We start from the raw sequence: 18,988 nt of genomic DNA, 5'->3' as shown, positions 1-18,988 counted from the left end.
AAACAAACCGCCTAAACCTCATTTTATTAAACTTGGCATACTTACTCTACCATCTATATATATTTTTGAATTGGGCATGTATGTAAGGAAAAATATTAACTTATTCAGAGAGCTACCAAACAAAAGACTAAAATATAAGCTTGAGCAACCTGTCCCAAATCTAGAAATATATCGGAAAAGCCCTCATTATGCAGCAGTAAAATATTATAATCACATCCCAAACCATATAAAAGCAGAGGAAAGAGACGCGACATACGAAAAAAAGTTGAAATCATTCCTTGCAGAAAAAGCATACTACTCAGCCACAGAATTCCTAGATGATATTTTTCATAAGTAATTAATATAATTTTGATATACCGCTATTATAAGGCTTGTTAAATGTTCCAAAGTTAGTACGTAAGTAAACTTATTAATACTTAGCTTAAGAAAATGTTTGCAACACCCTTCTGGGGTCCATGTGATACTTATATCCTCTGTATTTTTTTGTAACAACTTTTTACCATGGTGCAATAAACGATATTATGATTATGCATCAATGGTTTACTAAAAAGGCTAGTGCTGCACTCTGGTGGCAGAACATAGCAGTAATATCCCCTATTTAGAGGAACGCAAAAATAGGTTTAATTACAGCACCCAAAGTAGTTTTGTCCACGAGTGTATCTTGCAATTTATAATAATACACTGTCTGTGCACACATACAATGCACATACATTTCAGTCTCAAATCTCAATACAATAACCACTTGCACCATTCAATAACCCGGGGTTAACCGGTTAAACCTGGAGTTACCAGTAAAATTGGACACTGGACGAACAGTTTAACCCCGGGTTAGTGGGATGGTGCAAGGCGCTAAGTAATTTAAAATGGAGGGTAAATCTAGCAATAAAACGCAACATTTTCGCAATAAATTTATTCTTAGTTCATTTTAGAATTTGACTGAAATAATGTATACATATATACGGCACATGCGTGCACGACCCAACCATCACCAGAAAACATTCCCATTTTGTGCTTTAAAAAGGATCTTATACAAAACAATACAAAGGCTAATTCATCTACTGGTCAAAATGCTTCTGGAATGTCATCGAGTGAAAATGTGATTGAATTTTCGAATGGGGCTTGATGCTAGGTTTCTTAGCCTAATTGACTGGACTTAATCTAGTGTTTGGCTGAAAATAACCCAAGTGCTAGGTGAAAAGTACCCAAGACTCTCCTTTCCAAAAACTACAGGTAGCTTTTAGGTATAGTAAACCCATTTTAGATTACCAAGCAGAGATAACACACTGCTTTGGGCATTGGTAGACAAATTACTGCGTTTAAATTCATGATCCACTGTACCCCACATCATTCACTGTCCATAGCAGTTTAAATTGCACATAAGTGAGTACAGGGAACATCATCTTAAAAACTTGACGCTTTGCAGATTCACTGTGCCTGGTTGAATCACTGTTGCCCATAGCAGTTTATATTGCACATAAGAGCAGGGAACAGGGAAACCCGAGTACAGGGAATGACTTAAAAACCTAACGGTTTGCAACTGATCTACTGTGCCTGGCTGATTAACTGTTGCCCATAGCAAGTACAGGTGATATAGCTAGGTAGGAGTTGTCTTGAGTTTCTTGCGGTGGTTTATTCAAGTTTGATAAGCTCGACGTCGAAGATGAGGGTGGAGTTGGGGGGGATGACGCCGGGGTGGCCCTGCTGGCCGTACGCGTAGTCGGGCGTGCAGGTCAGCTTGGCGCGCTCGCCTACTGACATCTGGAATCGAGAATGTTGGGTTAGATTGGAGGCAAAGTTATTAGGCTGACAAAAAAAAAACTGGGTACACTAGGCTTGTGCACAGTGCACACCGGATGCGTAGACGCGCACGTGCCACTTTTTTCATTTGTGGGCAGATTTGTTGATTCTGGTTCTTTTCACAGGATTGGTAAGTTTAGGGACCCCCTGGTATAATCTAAGTAATATATTACAGGTAGTCTCTAACACCAGACAGTGTCACATTTTATACATAAAAGAAGTTAGCTTTTCTTGCAATGTGACATTACATAGCTTCTGATGGTGTGCAGCTTACTTTTAACAGACCTGTTATTTTAATATTAATCATATTTTAAAATCACTAAGGTTGATATGGGTGAGTGTGGCTGCTAGTTAAGTGTAACTGGCCTTCATCGGCATGTAACAACCCCGGTATTAGCCACTAAATGCAAGTAGCAAATGGATGAACTCACAATAAACACTAATCAATGTCTAAACAGAGTTAAGGTAAATTGCCCTAATAAGAGTTCATAATAGTTCCTGTTATCAGTGTTAATCTTAAATTATCTTTTGTTTCTCACTTTGGCAACACCCTCATCCCAGCCCTTGATGACCTCTCCCTTGCCGATCTTGAACTTGAAGGGCTTTCCGCGGTCGCGGGACGAGTCGAACTTCTGTCCGTTGGTCAGCGTGCCAGTGTAGTGGACCACCACAGTCTGGCCCCTCTTCGGGTATGTGGCCTCTGTAAAAATAAATATTTAGGGACAATCTCACACAGCTCGATCTAACTTATCCTATGTGACAATATACATAACTCAGGAACAAATTTTTGTGCTTAAACACACAAGTAAATGCCCTTACCGGGATTCGAACCCAGGACCTGCTTCACAGGCAGGGTCACTACAGACTAGGCTAGAAGGCCATTCCATGTATATTTGTTCTTAGGAGGTACCAATATTTTAGCACAGTTGCATATGCCATATTCACGGAGTACCAGAGTTTATACTTATAATGTGAATTACCATGGCTAAGAGCATTTGCCTCAATTTTATAAATCTACAAAAGTACTTGCAATTGCTGTGGGGACAAAATTACTAATATGAGGTTAGGACAAATCCACATTAGTGTTCAAGAAAATGTACACATTGAACTTGTGTTTAAATATCTTGATTTTCATTAGAATGAATTTAGATACAAGAAAAGCGATAAATAAAAGATAAAATAGTGTGTGCAGTACTGCAGAAAATAAGTGGAATCAGAAGTTGAAAATAATGTGCTCATAAGATCTAATTATAGAAACATTGGAGATATCTGCTAAGATAATTATATCAGTTTATATTTATATATCACAGCCTTCAAGGCTTTTACACTAATGGGCCAACACAATCTTGCAATACTATACTACCTAGGCAATCTAGAGTAGGTATATCTATTGTACCTGTTTATAGAAGTAGTTATATTTATAAACTTCAGCTGAGCGCAAGACCTAATTAAGTGTACAATAATTGCTTAAACACCTAATAAATTGGAAGTAACATAGGTAAAGATTGACGATATTTTTGCATCGATAGAACAGCATGTGTTCTAAAATGGAACTAGACATGAATAGGTTAAGAACCCGCTTATGGCGGCGTCTTTAAGGTCACCTTATGAAAAAATAACAATCAATAAAAGAAGTTACCATAACAAATAGATTATTCCCGTATTATTTTCAACTTAATTTATGATAGTTCTAAGTGAATTAAGCACTGACAATTAGTAAAATACGATGAATGACAGGAAAAATCTTAAGGCTGTAGATTGGTTAAATATGGAAAGTAAATATTTTAATTAGAAGTATATTTGCTTACCATCGCCAGGGCTGATTGTGTCCACAGTCACTCCCATTATTGTTGTTGTATTTACAATTCAATTACTTATTTCGAAAACCACGCTAATAGCAATGCACCGCCTCTCCTTCACGCCTACGAACAAACACAATCTACCTACAGACCTACACCTACGCTACGCACGCCGCTAAAAATAATTAAATTCTAGTCTATGGTGCCATGGTGCCGATTCAAAGGACTGTGATTAGTCCATTATTTGACGTTTAACCATAGACAAATTATTTGTTTTTAGGCAGGCAGCAGTGAACATAAAGCTCAATCACATGTAGCTTGTTTATATGTTGCAGTTGGCAAGATTGATTGGAAACTTAACCGTAACACACTACCGCACCGCACCAAGGTCACGGTACGCCGCACCCATAAGTGTGAGCGAGAAAGAAATACCTTTTCGCTCTCACATGTGTGCGGCGCACGCATGGCGCACGGTGGTTAAGCTCGCTCCAGACTACGCGGCGCGAAGCCGCGACCGCTAGTGTGAAGTCGATTTCGCTGATTAGACTCCACACTCACTTTCGCGACTTCGCGCCGCAATTGGCGCACGAGCGTGGAGGGCCCTTTATGGCTATCATGGAGGCGCGGAAGCGTTTTTTTTTAAATTTGAGCCAACGTCGGTGACATTTTGCATTCACCATAAATCTTTAATTGGTGATAAAATTGTGTACGTGTGGACACTTGATGAGATTGACGCCAATTTAATTTCTCATCAAGTTGTCAATCTGATTGTCTCGTCTCGACGTCTCTTACTCTTGCAGTAAACATAAAATTAGAACACGAAAACCTTAGATTTTGAGTTTGAGAAAGCAGCAGGGTATACGCTGCGACTGGAGGGTCTACCGTGAAAAACGCCAATCGTAATTTCTTTATTCGCCTTTCTATCGCTCGAATGGGCAAGAGCGATAGAGACATAGAACGAAAATTCTATTTTCGTTTTTCGCGATAGGCCCTCGGATCGAATATTAGCTGCGGGGCGTACGGGGCTTAATTTTGTTTCTTCGGTCTTCGTGTGCGAATTGTACGTGACGATTAAACAGGCAGACAGAGAGGCAACACGTGGAACGTGGTTCGCGGTAGGCCCTCAGGGAATTGGGGATAAAATAAAACAAACATTTACAAATATAAACATTTTATAACAAATATCGTATTTCAACACGCAGTGCCAGGCCTGGGAGTAACAGCCAGAGAGGGCCTACCGCGAACCACGTTCGAAGTGTTGCCTCTCTGTTGCACTTGTAAATTCGTACGTAAGTGTGACAGGGAGGCAAACTATCGAACGTGGTTCGCGGTTGGCTCCCAGATGTCTAAATCAGTTACAATACAACTTACTCCAATACTCTGCCTTAGGGTGATATTACACCTGTCTAATTTCTTTGTCCAATGTGTATTTTGTCGCACATTTTGCTCCATGAGAGAGTGAGATGCAATGATATTGGACAAAGATATTAGACGGATGGAATACCACCCTTAGACAATGACATCAAAATACATTTGTGGCTTTCCATCACACTTAACACACACACGCACTTAATATGCTTCATGTGCAATAATTAAGGACCTTTCCATCAGAAATTCCAACAAACATCATGATAAAAACGTCCTTATTGCACATGAAGCATAAGGATCCTTCTCTGATGGAAAGACACATTTATTTTACAAGTACAGTCGGCTCCAAAAATATCAATCTCGAGTTTGGCTAACATTTTTGTGGTCCGTCAAAGAACTTTGCACGGACTTGAATGGAACAAAGTGAGGAGTGGCATTATAATAATTAATGATGACATTGCCATACATTGTCATTGCATATGGCATGCAGAGTTAGCTTGGTCCGACTGTAAGTCTGCTAGTATCTAGCATAGGTAGACATTTTTAAAGCTAACTGTGCTTAAGTACTTGAAGTATCTTAGGTAAGTACTTAGCTTTTAGCAAAATAAAAATCCTTGGATTGTACAGCACGAATACAAACTTTATATACTATATAATAACTATCAGGCTACAAGGTGTCCAGCGAAGGTTTGAAATGAAATCCGCATTTATCTTCTTTTCATAAAAATAAATAGTTGTAATTTAGATGTTTTAGTTAACTTGAAATCAAATTTTGAAATAAGATATCTGCCACTGGACACCCTGGAAATTATAAACTTTCCATGTGAACTGAGATATACTCTGACAAGCCAACTTAGTCAGTAGATAAAGGTGCGAAATTCAAAATTTGTACGGAAAATCGATGCCGCCTTTTTCTACTGACAAAGCTGGCTTGCCAGATTATAATAACCACCTGTTTTGTTTACATTACTATCCAAGGATCTTTCATCAGCTCAACACTAAATATTATTTGTCCTTATCATATCTATAAATATATACCTAATATATTAACACAGATAATAATTATTAAGAGCATGCAGTGCCATCTAGGGCGATTAGTTAACATTATAACCTTCAGATAATGATGAGAGGCGATGTGGTGGCGATATTAAGGTCTTATTATAGGGAGCGTGCATAAACTGTAGGCCGCAGCACAGGAGACAGATTTTTGGCGCAAGGCGTACATGTGAAGTTTATGCTTCCAATGTAGCCCACAAGATGGCAGAACCTACTATGCACAAGAAAACGTACGAGAACGGTAGATGGCAGCACTCGCTTTGGTGTGAAGCTTATGTTTCCGATTCAAGATGCTAGACTCCAACGCGCACGGCCCCTATACCAAGCAATCAACAGCGTAGAAGCAATGACCGTCATTTACTTACATTCTTGCAAATATGCGAACCTGCGCGCATTCGCGAATATGCATCTGACAGCCATCACTTACTATGCGTGCAAATTTTCGCTTAATTTACGAATGTTCGTAAGAATACTACGAATGTTTGTGGCCTAGGTATTATGCCGAGTCCACATATTGGGCCAACTTGGGCCAATCGAGGGACGCAGCTATGCGGTGGAATGAGATAGCAATATCATATGCTCCCTCTAACACATAGCTGCGTCCCTCAGATTGGCCCGAGTTGGCCCAATATGTGGATTCGGCATCATAGATGAATAGATGACGTATAGTCACCACGAGGTGTACTGAATGAGTTTACTGATGTGCCGTCAGAAAGTTTCCAAAATTGTAAAATTTGTACTTGGTAACATTTTGGAAACTACTCATATTTTTATACTAGCTTTTGCCTGCGACTTTTTCGCGGCTTCTTTTTTTATCCAATCTGCTTTCTATTAATTCCCTATACCATGAGAGACAATTCTAACTTCTAACGCCTTGATAAAATGTCGGCAATGATTAAATTTGAGCATTATATGTACATCAATGCCAGGAGATGCATTAATTATCTCACTTGGGGGATGGGTAGACAATTAATTCTTAAGGGATGATTTCCAGGATAAAAACTATCCTATGTCCTTCCCCGGGACTCAAACTATATCTGTCTTTCAACTGAATTGGTTCAGCGGTTTAAGCGTGAAGAGGTAACACACAGACTTTCGCATATATAATATTACTAGCTTTTGCCCGCGACCGCGACTTCGTCTGCGTGGACTTATTAACCGCAGTTAGAGTAAGAATAGCGCCTGGATAAAGTCTAATAGCAATTATTCAATTTGAGCATATGCTTAATTGTTTACACAAATTATTATCAGGCATTTCATTAATTATCTCAATTCCACCCCGCTTTTGACCCTCTTAAGGGATGATTTTAGAGATAAAAACTATCCTTCTCCGGGACTCAAACTATCTTTATGCCAAATTTCAAATAAATCGGTTCAGCGGTTTAAGCGTGAAGAGGTAACACACAGACAGACAGGCAGACTTTCGCATTTATAATATTAAGTATGGATTAGTATGGATAAGAATCGAAATTTTCCATCTACAAAATGAAAGTTTCCTTTGATTTTTGGCCTGTAATATCCGAGAGCTTTTTAAATTTTATGGAAACATTCCACAACTTTCACACCTATATACCTGTCTGCGTTACCACACGATATGGCCCAACAGTGGTTGTCTAGTTTTGTTTGCAAACTTCTGCTATTGGCTGAAATAACCACTGTTGTGTATAAAAATATTGCATTTCGTAAATAATTGTGATTGATTTAATTTTTAGTTGAGACCAGATGCACAGTTGCCATCAGATATATCGGATCGGCCGAGGTGCTCACGAATATTTGAACACGCCTCTATTGTCAAGGCGTTAGAATGTGTAAAATGCCTCATAGCATTAAGTCCGCGTTTGTACGATTGTATTTTCCTTTGTACAATAAAGATTAAAATAAATACACTTGATTAAAATTTACAGTAACAAAATACATGTTTACAACATATTTTCATTCGGTTACCGAATATTTGTCTTAAACCATCTAATAAATACATCATTGGTAAATAGACATTCTAAACATTCATATACATATAACATAAATTAAATTATTAATTAATTATATACTTAAAATAGACAATTAACATCAACAAACAACAATTAAATACATATTTTTGTTAATTCTAAATCCATTATTATTTATAGATAAAAAACATTACTTTATGTTTTACACAAATACCAAACTGTTGTGTTTTAGTCCATTTCATAATGGATTGAATTTTACGAATAATAATAGGTTATAATAAAAAAATACTTTGCAAAGGATGTTTGAAGATTAATACATTAATATCTAAAATTATTTTTGTAAAAATAATGATTTTAGTTTACTAATACATATGCACGTTATTTTATTTTAATAGTGCTGTAATATGTAGGATATTTATTTCATAAAAAATTCATATAATAGTTAAAATGCTCTTGGAGACTGTTTTCTATTAAAATGTTTTGTGCTTATAAAAATGTTTTACTAGGTGTTTTCATTTAAAACTTTTAAAATGTTTTATGATATGTAGGAGTACCTTTTTGTAATGATATTTATGGATGTAAAATCTACATTTCCTACAATATGATTTATGAAAATATGTAGGGAAATCTTAAATATTTGGCATTCGATTTGGCTTAATATTTTTAATCGCGAGTTAGTTTACAAGAGTTTCAAGAGTTACAAAATAGTTTTTATAGAAATAAGCTGAGTTATTAAGAGATTTTCTCATGGATTACTAACGACAACTGCATCTACACAAAGTTAAATTATAAAATAATGGTATCTACTTTTTATAAGTTAATTAATTACGTTAACAACCCTGGTTACACGTTCTAAATATAATCATTTTTACACATTTTCCAATTACATTAATGTAATAACAATTTAACAATAAAATATTGTTAATTCTAACAAACGCTATTTTATTGTTAAATGGTGGTGGTATGTTTTGGTGATGTCGTATACATTTTCAAATATATATTTAAATGGCAAATACCACGCAAATTATCTAATGTTGCATTTACATGACTAAGACAATTACAAGATATCCATCAAGAGAACATACCTACATCTTTTTCACTCAACCATATGAATTACTGATGTGCCGTCGGAAAGTTGCCAAAATTGCGAAATTTCCACGTGGAAAATTTTCGGGAACTCGCTTTTTGTATTTAAATCGAAATTTTCCATTTCTGAAATGAAAGTTTCCTGTGATATTTTCCTGATAATTTCAAAAACTTTTCAGCTTTTTGGAAACTGTATGAATTTATAATTACGGCCTGCAAGTTAGCTTGTCGCCACCATATAAATGCAACAAAAGATGTAAAAACCAGATGTCAACTATATTTCAATGCGCGAATCATATTCGTAGCGCTACGCCTGGTCTCTCGTAGCAACTACGAACTTCGTAGGCGCGTTTCGCTACATAAGTACGGTTTTTCGGTATCGGATACGCTCGACGCTCATAGCGCGTAGCTCGCGCTTTGAGTAAATGTGTTCATTCGCTGCTGAGCTACGGTCGTAGCGCTACGTCATAGCCGATAACATGGGTTTCCTGGTATGTAGCGGAAATGCTTCGTACAGGCAACACGACAACGTGTTTATGGCTATATATATTAGGCACGTGTAGACTAAGTGGCTACGTAGATACGTCTACGTTATTCAGTAGTGAGGTAGTTACGTGAAACTTTTGTAGAGATTTCCATATCACGGAGTCTCTATCGTTAGGGCCTAATTTAAGGCGATATGATATTGCAGATCTACTTGATGCAATAAAGGGGCTAAAACAAACAAACCAGAGGGAAATTAGCTTGTATAGGTAAGGTATTAATTTCTTGCCATTATTAAAAATGTTTTTTTTTTTTAATTTCTATTCTTTCATGTTGACCCATTACTTGATGGTACTTATGATAATATGTCCGTTATTACAAAGTGGGTACCTATATTGACTAGATATATGTAAATATTCACATTCATCAGGATCGTGCGCTGTCCGACCATATTTTCATACATAAGGTGTACTCTGGTATTCGGCAACTTGAAAATGTCAGTTTATTTCTGGAATTTTTGGAATTATCCACAATTCTGAACTTTTTGGAATGACCCAAATACACCTTCAACCACATAAAGTGCGTTTAAATTCGCATCTAGCAAAAAATGCGAAAATCGCGAATGCACTGAATGTGCTAGTAAACGTTCTTCGTAGCGTATGACCATATTTTGTTTATAAATCATCTAAATACCTATTTAATTTTTTATATCAATAACATAAACCAATACAAATATCTCGGAGTGTGCAACGACAGAGTACCTATAGAAGAAACTATAAATAAAATAATCTTTGAATAAGGTGGTCACCAAGTTAGAAAAAAAGTTTTTCAGAGATTATCTACAGTACAACGACAAATCCTACTTGCAATTCTGCAGGAGCATGAACAGCCAGTGGCGTGACTAGGGGGGGGGGGGGGGCAGAGGGGGCAGCAGCAGGGAAACTTTCGTCAGTCGTCAGGGGGCGCAAATTTGGTGACTGCCCCGGGCGCCATATCCTCTAGCTACGCCACTGTGAACAGCCACCTACTTGCAAGAGCTAAAAGGGATTTATCAGTACAATAACTATCAAAGATTCTAACCAAGACTCTTAACAGTTGACGCAATAACAAATCGAAGTAAAATCACAGAATAAATAATAGTACTACCGTACAGAAAGGACACTTCCTACAAAACCGAAGTTTGACAGCGATTCAGGGACGAATCACGCTGTCCCTTTTTAATGTATGGCACTATCTCTTCGGCTATTTAGGGTTGTCAAAATTCAAGTCATTATCTCATCTGTGGTGCACGCAAAGGGACGTCAAGTTGTGTCAACCCTAATAATTGCTCGGAGCAATGCTGAGCCGAACGGAGCCGAGAAGGCCCGAAAGGAGGTGTCCCCCCACTGGTAAAATCGTACAATGTGTAGACCGCTTAAGTGGTGACAGCTAGAAAATTCGTTCAGAAATCGGGACGGAGTGAAGGACGCGCGCTCGCTCATGTTTACGGCGTGGTGACTTCTTCTTCTTGATGGTGCTTGGCCAGTGCTAGAAGGATCATAGTCAACTGTTTCCTGCTGATTTTGCCGTCGCTACTGTATTCGACGCCTTGGAGGATGGTTTCTTCAAACTCTAGGAGGTCCTGGGCGTCGTAATCCTGGAAGTTGTGAAATGTATTTTAGTTTTGATTTTAGTGACATCTTTTGGAAATGAACTACCTACTTCACGTTATAAAATAAAAATAGTGGAAGATAAGATTTAATGCTTTTGAATTAGCTTGATATACTCTGGCACGCCAACTTTGTCAGTAGATAAAGGCGCGAAATTCAAGATTTTTATGGGGGAGCGGTCCTTCGCGCCTACATTTCTCAATATTGTCGCTTTTTCTACTGATAAAACTGGCTTGCTAGAGACATTAATAGATCATACTCTTCTCAATACATGTGACTGCGGTATAAAGTTATATCTGTATTATATTTAACGTTTCTCCTACCTATATATTTTAAAATAGGTATTTACTATTAACTAAGTAGGTAACTAAATAAAACCTGCTCCCGTCCCAAGTCCATCGTTACTAATCGTTATTAAGAGTTTTTTTAATTGAAATAAGAAAAACCCAAGTATAATAGCTAGAGTAGGAAATTAATTACCTTTTTCACTAATTCTAATAAATCCTTCAGAAAGCCGCGTAGCTCCTCATTCTCGATGGAGCCATTATTGTCCTAAAATAGAAACGTTAGGTAAGAGTGATGTTGGCTGGGCGTTTTGCATTCACAAAGCCTACTAAGCATTACCAGCAAAACCCGACCAGCAAAATTCAGGACCAATATAAAGTGAAACTGGACGAAAGGCAGTGTCAAAGTGTGTTAGGGCGTCCGCTTTCTGACGCTGTTGCACGGAGCGGGTGAGCGGGTTAACGAAAAATACTAAATAATCATAATAATCATAATTTTATATAGAAGTTTCACGTTTAAATTAACACTTGCATAGTCTATCAAGATCGCTAACTCCACGAGCGTTGCTAACTAGCGCGGACGAGTGCAATGACACCCTCGTGCGTGCGCCCGCTCCGTGCACCCGCGCCAGCTTGCGGACGCCCTCATATAATCGCAGAAATGTTGTTGGTTTATATCTGTAAAATGTTGACTTGTAGCTTGATACCTAATACGGGGTCCTGCGATGAGGACTTTAAGTGGAATTGAACACATAGTTCTTGAGTTAAATTTAAAAAGGTTAAAATTGGTTCGTGCAAATTTTTAACAGATACGGACGCCACGTCCGAAGTTCTTCCTCTTTTTTCAACTTGGCTTGACACGTTCTACAATATCTAACATTAACATAACAACGGCGAATGCCATCTGTACATATTTAAAATACAACAACATGCAATATACAGATTGCGGGGAATATTTGTAACTCTATGAAGTTTAACGTTCACTATTCGCTAGGTGCACGACTGGTGCTGCCCTCATTTTGTCGGCTTTTGTACGTCAAATCTTATGGAGTAAAATTAGTTCCAACGGCTGCCGATAGCATAAACGTTTGACATTCCATAAGATTACGTGTGTTTGTGACAATCACCACTTATCCCTCTACCGACTTCGCACCTTGCCGATTAATTTACTGCTCTACCTTGATTGATGTTCTATTTGTATCGTAAAAACTCAAGTTTTCTTCCAAAGCCAAATGATACTGAACACAAGCTCTAACACAAACACAAACCATTTTCGAATAGATCCATTATTCGCAAGGAAGTGAATGAACTTACCCGGTCGTACAGCGAGAAGACACGTTCAATGTCATCCTTAGTCAGCTTCGTCGCTCCCTGAGCAGGCATAATAAATCGAGTATCATTAATAAAAATATATGATTTGGGGCTAATGATTGGTTATGTTGCGATATAAATCAGAAATGATACATTTTCACATGACCATGGGCGTCGCCAAGGGGGGGCAGAACAAAATTTCTAACTAAACGTATGAAAACGTGGCGCCCTCAATAATTTTCTACAATGTCTTGTCGGACTATAATTGATTGAACAGTAAAAAATACATATGTAAAGTGTACCTAGATTATAGGTGCGCTACTAATTCACGTGAAAAGTACACAAATACTCGTACTAAAATGTTCATATTTAGATGGGTATTACAATCACTCAACTTCAATGTCTTCAATAAGTAATCTTTCTTTAAAATTAATTGTTATTTTTTGTCATTGACAAAAAATTAAATGAAAGTAAGAAGTATATATATATATATACTTGTATCTTAAATGGATAACAAGTATCTATACTAGTGCGAAATTACCTGTGACAGTATATCTCAGTGACTCACCTCTATCCCCTCCATGCCTTCCTAGAGTGCGAAGTGCAACACAAGCTCAGTGTTAAGACATAGACAGGCAAATTAATGATAGATTCAAGCAAGTAATAATTATACTAAGTACAAATACCTAGTATTTGTCGTGTACTAGTTCCTTTAAAACAGTGCGAATACCTAGTATTCTTAGTCCGTTATAACGTAGAAAAATATTTATATTTGATCAGTTTGTTGCAAACATTACATATTTACATTATTTACAATCATAGTGTGAAATATTCGTGTTATGACAATAATATGTATGGTTTTAATGTTGTGTGACAAAATAGAAATGTTAAATCTAGATCAGGTTGATTGATTATTACGGACAATGGTTACATGTATATCTACTAGGTTATTGTATATGTAGTTGTGATAGGTTTGGGTAATTACATGTTTAAAATGACTGATATTAAATGTGTAGGTGTGTATGCTGGTTTAAACAAAAATATAATAATGGAAATGAGGATAGAACAACGAAGTTAGGTTTAAGTATGCGTTGCGTAAAATAAAATAGACAAATTCCAGCAATATTCTCTTTGAAATAATTTTCTAATTGTCGATTATTATTATGAAACTGAATTAATTTATCTTATAATTAAATGAATATTGCCAGAATCAATGTCAACGTCAAAAAAGTGACATCTATAATTAAACACAAAAACTTTTCATGCAGAATGCGAAAGTGAAAATATGGCATTTCATTTCACACTAGCTCTACAAATTTCGTTATCTGTGGTCATATATCGTGTCAGACAGAACTGTGCTTTCGCAAGAAGAAATAGAGTTTATTTTTCATGTGCACTTATTTAAATATACAAGGCACGTTCTTACACTTGAATGCAAATATGAGGGTAGATTAAGTATGGAAATACGTTGGAATTGGAATTTTCATATGCCGAGGTATTTCAAAGATATTTCCATATATAAAAAGGTTATCTTGGGATGAAAGGGTTAGGTTGGGTATAAACTCGAGGAAAGTGGGTTATACAGGGAACATCTGACATTCGGAATTTAAACGCAGGATCCGCAGGGATCGTTCGTCCTTCTCCACATATAAAAGTTTTGTTCTACAACAACTTTAAGAATAAACAAAGTTGTTTGATATAGTTTTGTTTTCAAGGCCAATAAGATCATACAATGATAGTTATACCTTAATGACTTTTACTGAAACCAACGATGAGGGCGTCCGCTGTCTGGCGCGGGTGCACGGAGCGGGAGCACGCACGCGGGTGCCGTTGTAGGTAAAATCCGTCGCACGCGTCCGCGCCAGTTAGCGGCGCTCATACTATTTTTCGTTAACCCGCCGCTCACCCGCTCCGTGCAAACGCGCCAGCTAGTTTTAACGATACGAAAGTTAAACGATATTTTTAAAGTTAAACAAATTAGTCTATGATAAAGCGTAGACCATTTCGATAAATCTTAGTATTTCTAATTTAACAATCTAAATAATATTGACGTAAAATGTGAATTGCTTGAAATGTCAAGTGAATTTTTTAAAGTTCTAGATCAAAGGAGTTTTCCAAGGACGACGTTAATTGAATCCTTGGATTTAAAAATTCGACTGAAACGGAACTAATTAAATATTATAACTAAACTTAAAACTGTAATTTTTAAACCATTTCAAATTTCCAAACTTCATCAACCCTCTTTTTTAAAATAGCTTGTGTACGGTGACAGATGTCATCTCAATACAATTTTGAAAGATTATAGGCGTTTAGGTTTATACATTTTATGGAGATGACAGCTGTCACCGTACCCAAACTATTTGAAAGATATAATAATAGATATTTCTCATTCAATCAAAGAAGTCACTCAAAAACACAGACATTTGTGAAACAAAATGGCCGCCTCTACGATGGAAAACGTACCTTGAATACCTGCCTGCAGAGGAAATTCTCCTTGACGGGCAGGAGTCTGTGGAATAAGGGTCAGTCAGCTATTGTTGCATCACCATCTTCCTAGAGTTCCATAAGTCACATTAATTATTGTTTTACCCTCGTGCCTTGAAATCCTCACAACGCTCGCGTTTCTCCTTTTCGAATCAGTCATTATTTCATCATTTTGGAATCTTGAGCTTAGCGAGGGTATTAATATTAGCACGTGGGCCACAGCTTTGCCCCTACAGCTATTTTCATCTAACATTAAATTAAAATTGTGATATAAGCCTATTGAAAATAACTCACTTAGCCATTTCGGAGAGCTGCAGCCTGCCGTCTTTATTCGAATCGAAAACCTGGAGCTGAAACAGGACATATCAATTATCATACTTAATACATATAAGTACATTAATACATATACATAAGTAGAGTCAGCATCCAATACCAATACTAGCGGATGAAACAACGCTCCAAAAGTATGTCATTATTTTCTAAATAGAGGTAGGTAGAGTGGAATACGTTTATTATGACTTCGCTAACTTCGCTTATACTGACCAACCGATTACTATGACGTAATTACTGTATAAAGTATTGGTTTTCATATAAAATTCTTTGTGACAAAGTCGGATAAGATATAAAATGATTTCGCTTATGGAAATTGAAATTGAAAATATTTATTTCAGGCACAGATCCCATAGTGTTAGTACAAAAATTATTATCTATAATATTGTCTTCGGTTACCTCGATAGTTACTCATGTAATAAAACTATGAAAACAGATTATATCGCGTATATTGACTTTATAATACATTCCGACGTTTCGAACCCTTTACAGGGTTCGTGGTCAACGGGTGACTGAGGAAAAACTACAAACTACAATATACGCGATATAATCCGTTTTCATAGTTTTGTTTCATACCTATATCTATATTAGTAGATTACAATATGTAAAACAATAAATACCTAAAACGAATTAATACTAATTATTTTGATGATGCGTTGGGTTCATGCAATAGGTTCCAACGCCTCATCGGTGGGCAGTCCACTCTGATGACAAATGCGTTTAGGAGACCGTTGGTGCTACCCTGCAATCTATGCAATAGGGATGCCGCTCTTTTACGCATAGCGTAAAAGTCATTCGTACGGACATCGGCGAACATCCCCGACGCACTGCTGTACCGAGGCAGACCCATCAGTATCCTAAACGCATTATTATATTGCGCATTATTTATTTATTTAAACTTTTGGGAAACAAACAGGCAAAAACAACACACATAGTAAATCAGATAACACATTCACAAGCCACTCAGTTTCCACTAATTAATGATAACAGTTATGTTGCTCAGAAACTAACATTAATAATACAATTTAAACTTAATTTAACATTAATACAATTTACAAAATGCAAAACTCAAATACCTAACTGGAATTATTATTGTGACAAATCGCTTACTGTGACCTATAAATCCTATTTTTATCGATGACAGTTTATTTACCGATGTACCTTCGGAAAGTTTCCAAAATTGCAAAATTCCCACATGGAAAATTTTCGTAAACTTCTCACATTTTTGTATGGTAATCGAATTTTACATTTTCAAAATGAAAGTTTTCTCTGTAGGTAAGGATTGAGGTTCTGAATTTTCCGAGAACTTTTCCAACTTTTTGGAAACATTCCGCAACTTGTTTTCTGTAGGTACTAGACCTATAGTCGTACCATGAGTTGGCACTTGACGTTTACGTTAGCGACTGCGTAAACTCGATCGAAGTCCATCTCGCTCGCACTGATGTATTGGTGCGATAGAGGAGGAAATAGACGCTAACGTAAATGTCAAACGCCAACTCGTGGTAGCCGAGCTAATAATCTGACAAATCCGAGTAAAAAATATCGTTACCATGGTATCCGTGTACTCTATGAGCTTATCTTCGGATACGTCGTTGATCTTCTTCGCTTCTTTCAAAAGATCTCGGAGGAAATTCTGAAATAAATATTGAAATTAGACATCCGTTGAGAAACTACAAGTAGAAAATCTTTAATATGTTTTGAAGAGTTTTGAAAGATAGATTGTTAACCAAAGGGATAAAATGTACTTATTACAGTCGAGGTAGTACTCAAACGCAGTGAGAGCGCCAACAGTCCAATGCTGAAATGGTACCTTTCACCCGAGTTAAACGCAAAATTTCGAATAGGTATACGAGGAAAGTAAGTTTGGGTGTCTTGAAGAGCCGCTATTGCAGGGGCAGGGGCGGTATTAGACTAATATTATTTGTCGAATCGTATGGGTTTCTATGACAACATAGTTACATACCGTAAAATGGGGTGAGTAGGGTTCGCGGGGAGAGTTGGGTTATGAATGGGGAGAGAATGTTTGGAAGGGGGGTGAGATGGGTTTTTAGAATTCCAATTTAAAATGGAGCTATAGTAATACTCATAATAATAAAAAATCGATCCAACAACCTTTGTATGAAAACCCATCTCACCCCAATTACGAGGGACTACGGGGTGAGGTGGTTTTTCCTGTTTATCGTCAAAGTTATGAAATGGAATTACCAAAAATAAAATGAAAACTAAAATAGAAACGTCCGGAACACTTATTGTCGGAGCGAGACTCCAGAAGGACACATTGCAGCGTTACATTTCAGTTTTAGACGCCTGTATACAAATGATTAGCAAAGTGTTGCTATGTATTACTTAGTTGATAATGTAATTTATCGAGTTATGTAGAGAGTAACGCCATCTATTGGCATTCTTGTTGAAATAAGATTAGGTACAGGCTTCGGAACGTCAAGTGGTTTAGCTTGCGTGAAGTTAGGTACGAGTTGGCAGTTTTGTTGGTAAGACTGGTCAAGCAAGTTGACCTACATTCACTTTGGCGGAAGCGGTGAGGCCGCCGCATTCATTCTCGATCGGACCGTGCTAGATATCGGACGTTAGCCAACCTCGTGCCTAAACTCACTACGTTCCTGAAGGCTTATACCTGAAGGATTATTTTGAAAGCTTATAGATTCCAACATTATTTAATCATTTAGCTAAGTGTTTTATCCCGAGTGTTAATTTGATTTCTTATGAGTCATTAGAGGTTTACTATTGTAAAAATTAGAAAATAAGTGTTGTTTTGAAAAGATATGTCCCGCCGAGTTTGTTGCCGGTCCCATATAGGGTTAAATCTTCTCGGGTCAAGAGGTGTACGGTTGGAACCGGAATAGCTTTGTTTGACGTTCATAATCGCATTGTAATATGCCCACCTACTTGAATAAAGATTTGAACGTTTAAATGTAATTCTTTTATTTTAAATTAAATCGATTTCCGTTGCTAGTGTGACTAGTTATTTTTATTATTTAGTACGAAAGTATAATAGGCACTAGGTTGATGAGTCCGTAGTATTATTTCATACACTGGTAGCAGTTGTAGCATACTATTTAGCTGTGTAGGCATACATCGATGTACTGCGCCCACTACCGCCACCGCTATAGGCCACACCACGCACCACCATGTCCACGACATATACACCATTCAGTTTGCATATGTAAAAATAAAATGTTGTCGAGGTTTGAATGACAGTTTTGCTTCTTCTCACCCCATTTTACGGTACTAATTATATTAGCATAATAACGTTCGTGAAATGGGCCCCAGGTGAAAGGAGCGACATGCGGATCGCGAGCCGATAAAAGATAGACAAATTGTAAATATTTAATCAGTCCATCGGAGTCACGAGTACAATTCCCGCTTGAAGGTGAAGT

The 18,988-nt window shown here is 37.2% G+C and overlaps 2 protein-coding genes and 1 long non-coding RNA gene across 3 annotated transcripts in view; all 3 read right to left on the bottom strand.

Moving 5' to 3' along the window:
* Positions 1-895: 895 nt before the first annotated feature.
* On the bottom strand, positions 896-3,765 carry LOC134751183 (peptidyl-prolyl cis-trans isomerase FKBP1A). The gene is made up of 3 exons (XM_063686557.1): positions 3,606-3,765; positions 2,337-2,497; positions 896-1,758 (listed from the first exon to the last, which is right to left on the bottom strand). Exons 1-3 carry the CDS (start codon positions 3,640-3,642, stop codon positions 1,630-1,632), a joined length of 327 nt encoding a protein of 108 aa, XP_063542627.1. The 5' UTR covers positions 3,643-3,765; the 3' UTR covers positions 896-1,629.
* A 1,040-nt stretch (positions 3,766-4,805) lies between these two features.
* Positions 4,806-18,988, bottom strand: part of LOC134751092 (uncharacterized) — a 196,214-nt gene continuing 182,031 nt past the window's right edge. Inside the window, exons 2-3 of the long non-coding RNA XR_010128602.1 lie at positions 5,914-6,291; positions 4,806-5,804 (exon numbers count right to left, since the gene is read on the bottom strand). This is a non-coding gene — a long non-coding RNA (uncharacterized LOC134751092). The remainder of the gene's footprint in view (positions 5,805-5,913; positions 6,292-18,988) is intronic.
* LOC134750930 (calbindin-32) overlaps positions 10,927-18,988 on the bottom strand; it is a 61,619-nt gene continuing 53,557 nt past the window's right edge. The window contains exons 7-12 of the mRNA XM_063686182.1: positions 17,143-17,226; positions 15,558-15,613; positions 15,243-15,288; positions 12,783-12,839; positions 11,665-11,736; positions 10,927-11,171 (exon numbers count right to left, since the gene is read on the bottom strand). Coding sequence (XP_063542252.1) covers positions 11,019-11,171; positions 11,665-11,736; positions 12,783-12,839; positions 15,243-15,288; positions 15,558-15,613; positions 17,143-17,226 — 468 coding nt within the window. The 3' untranslated portion in view covers positions 10,927-11,018. The remainder of the gene's footprint in view (positions 11,172-11,664; positions 11,737-12,782; positions 12,840-15,242; positions 15,289-15,557; positions 15,614-17,142; positions 17,227-18,988) is intronic.

This window comes from Cydia strobilella, chromosome 21 (assembly GCF_947568885.1).
Source record: "Cydia strobilella chromosome 21, ilCydStro3.1, whole genome shotgun sequence".
NCBI lineage: Eukaryota > Metazoa > Arthropoda > Insecta > Lepidoptera > Tortricidae > Cydia > Cydia strobilella.
This window is presented reverse-complemented; position numbering and strand designations above follow the sequence as displayed.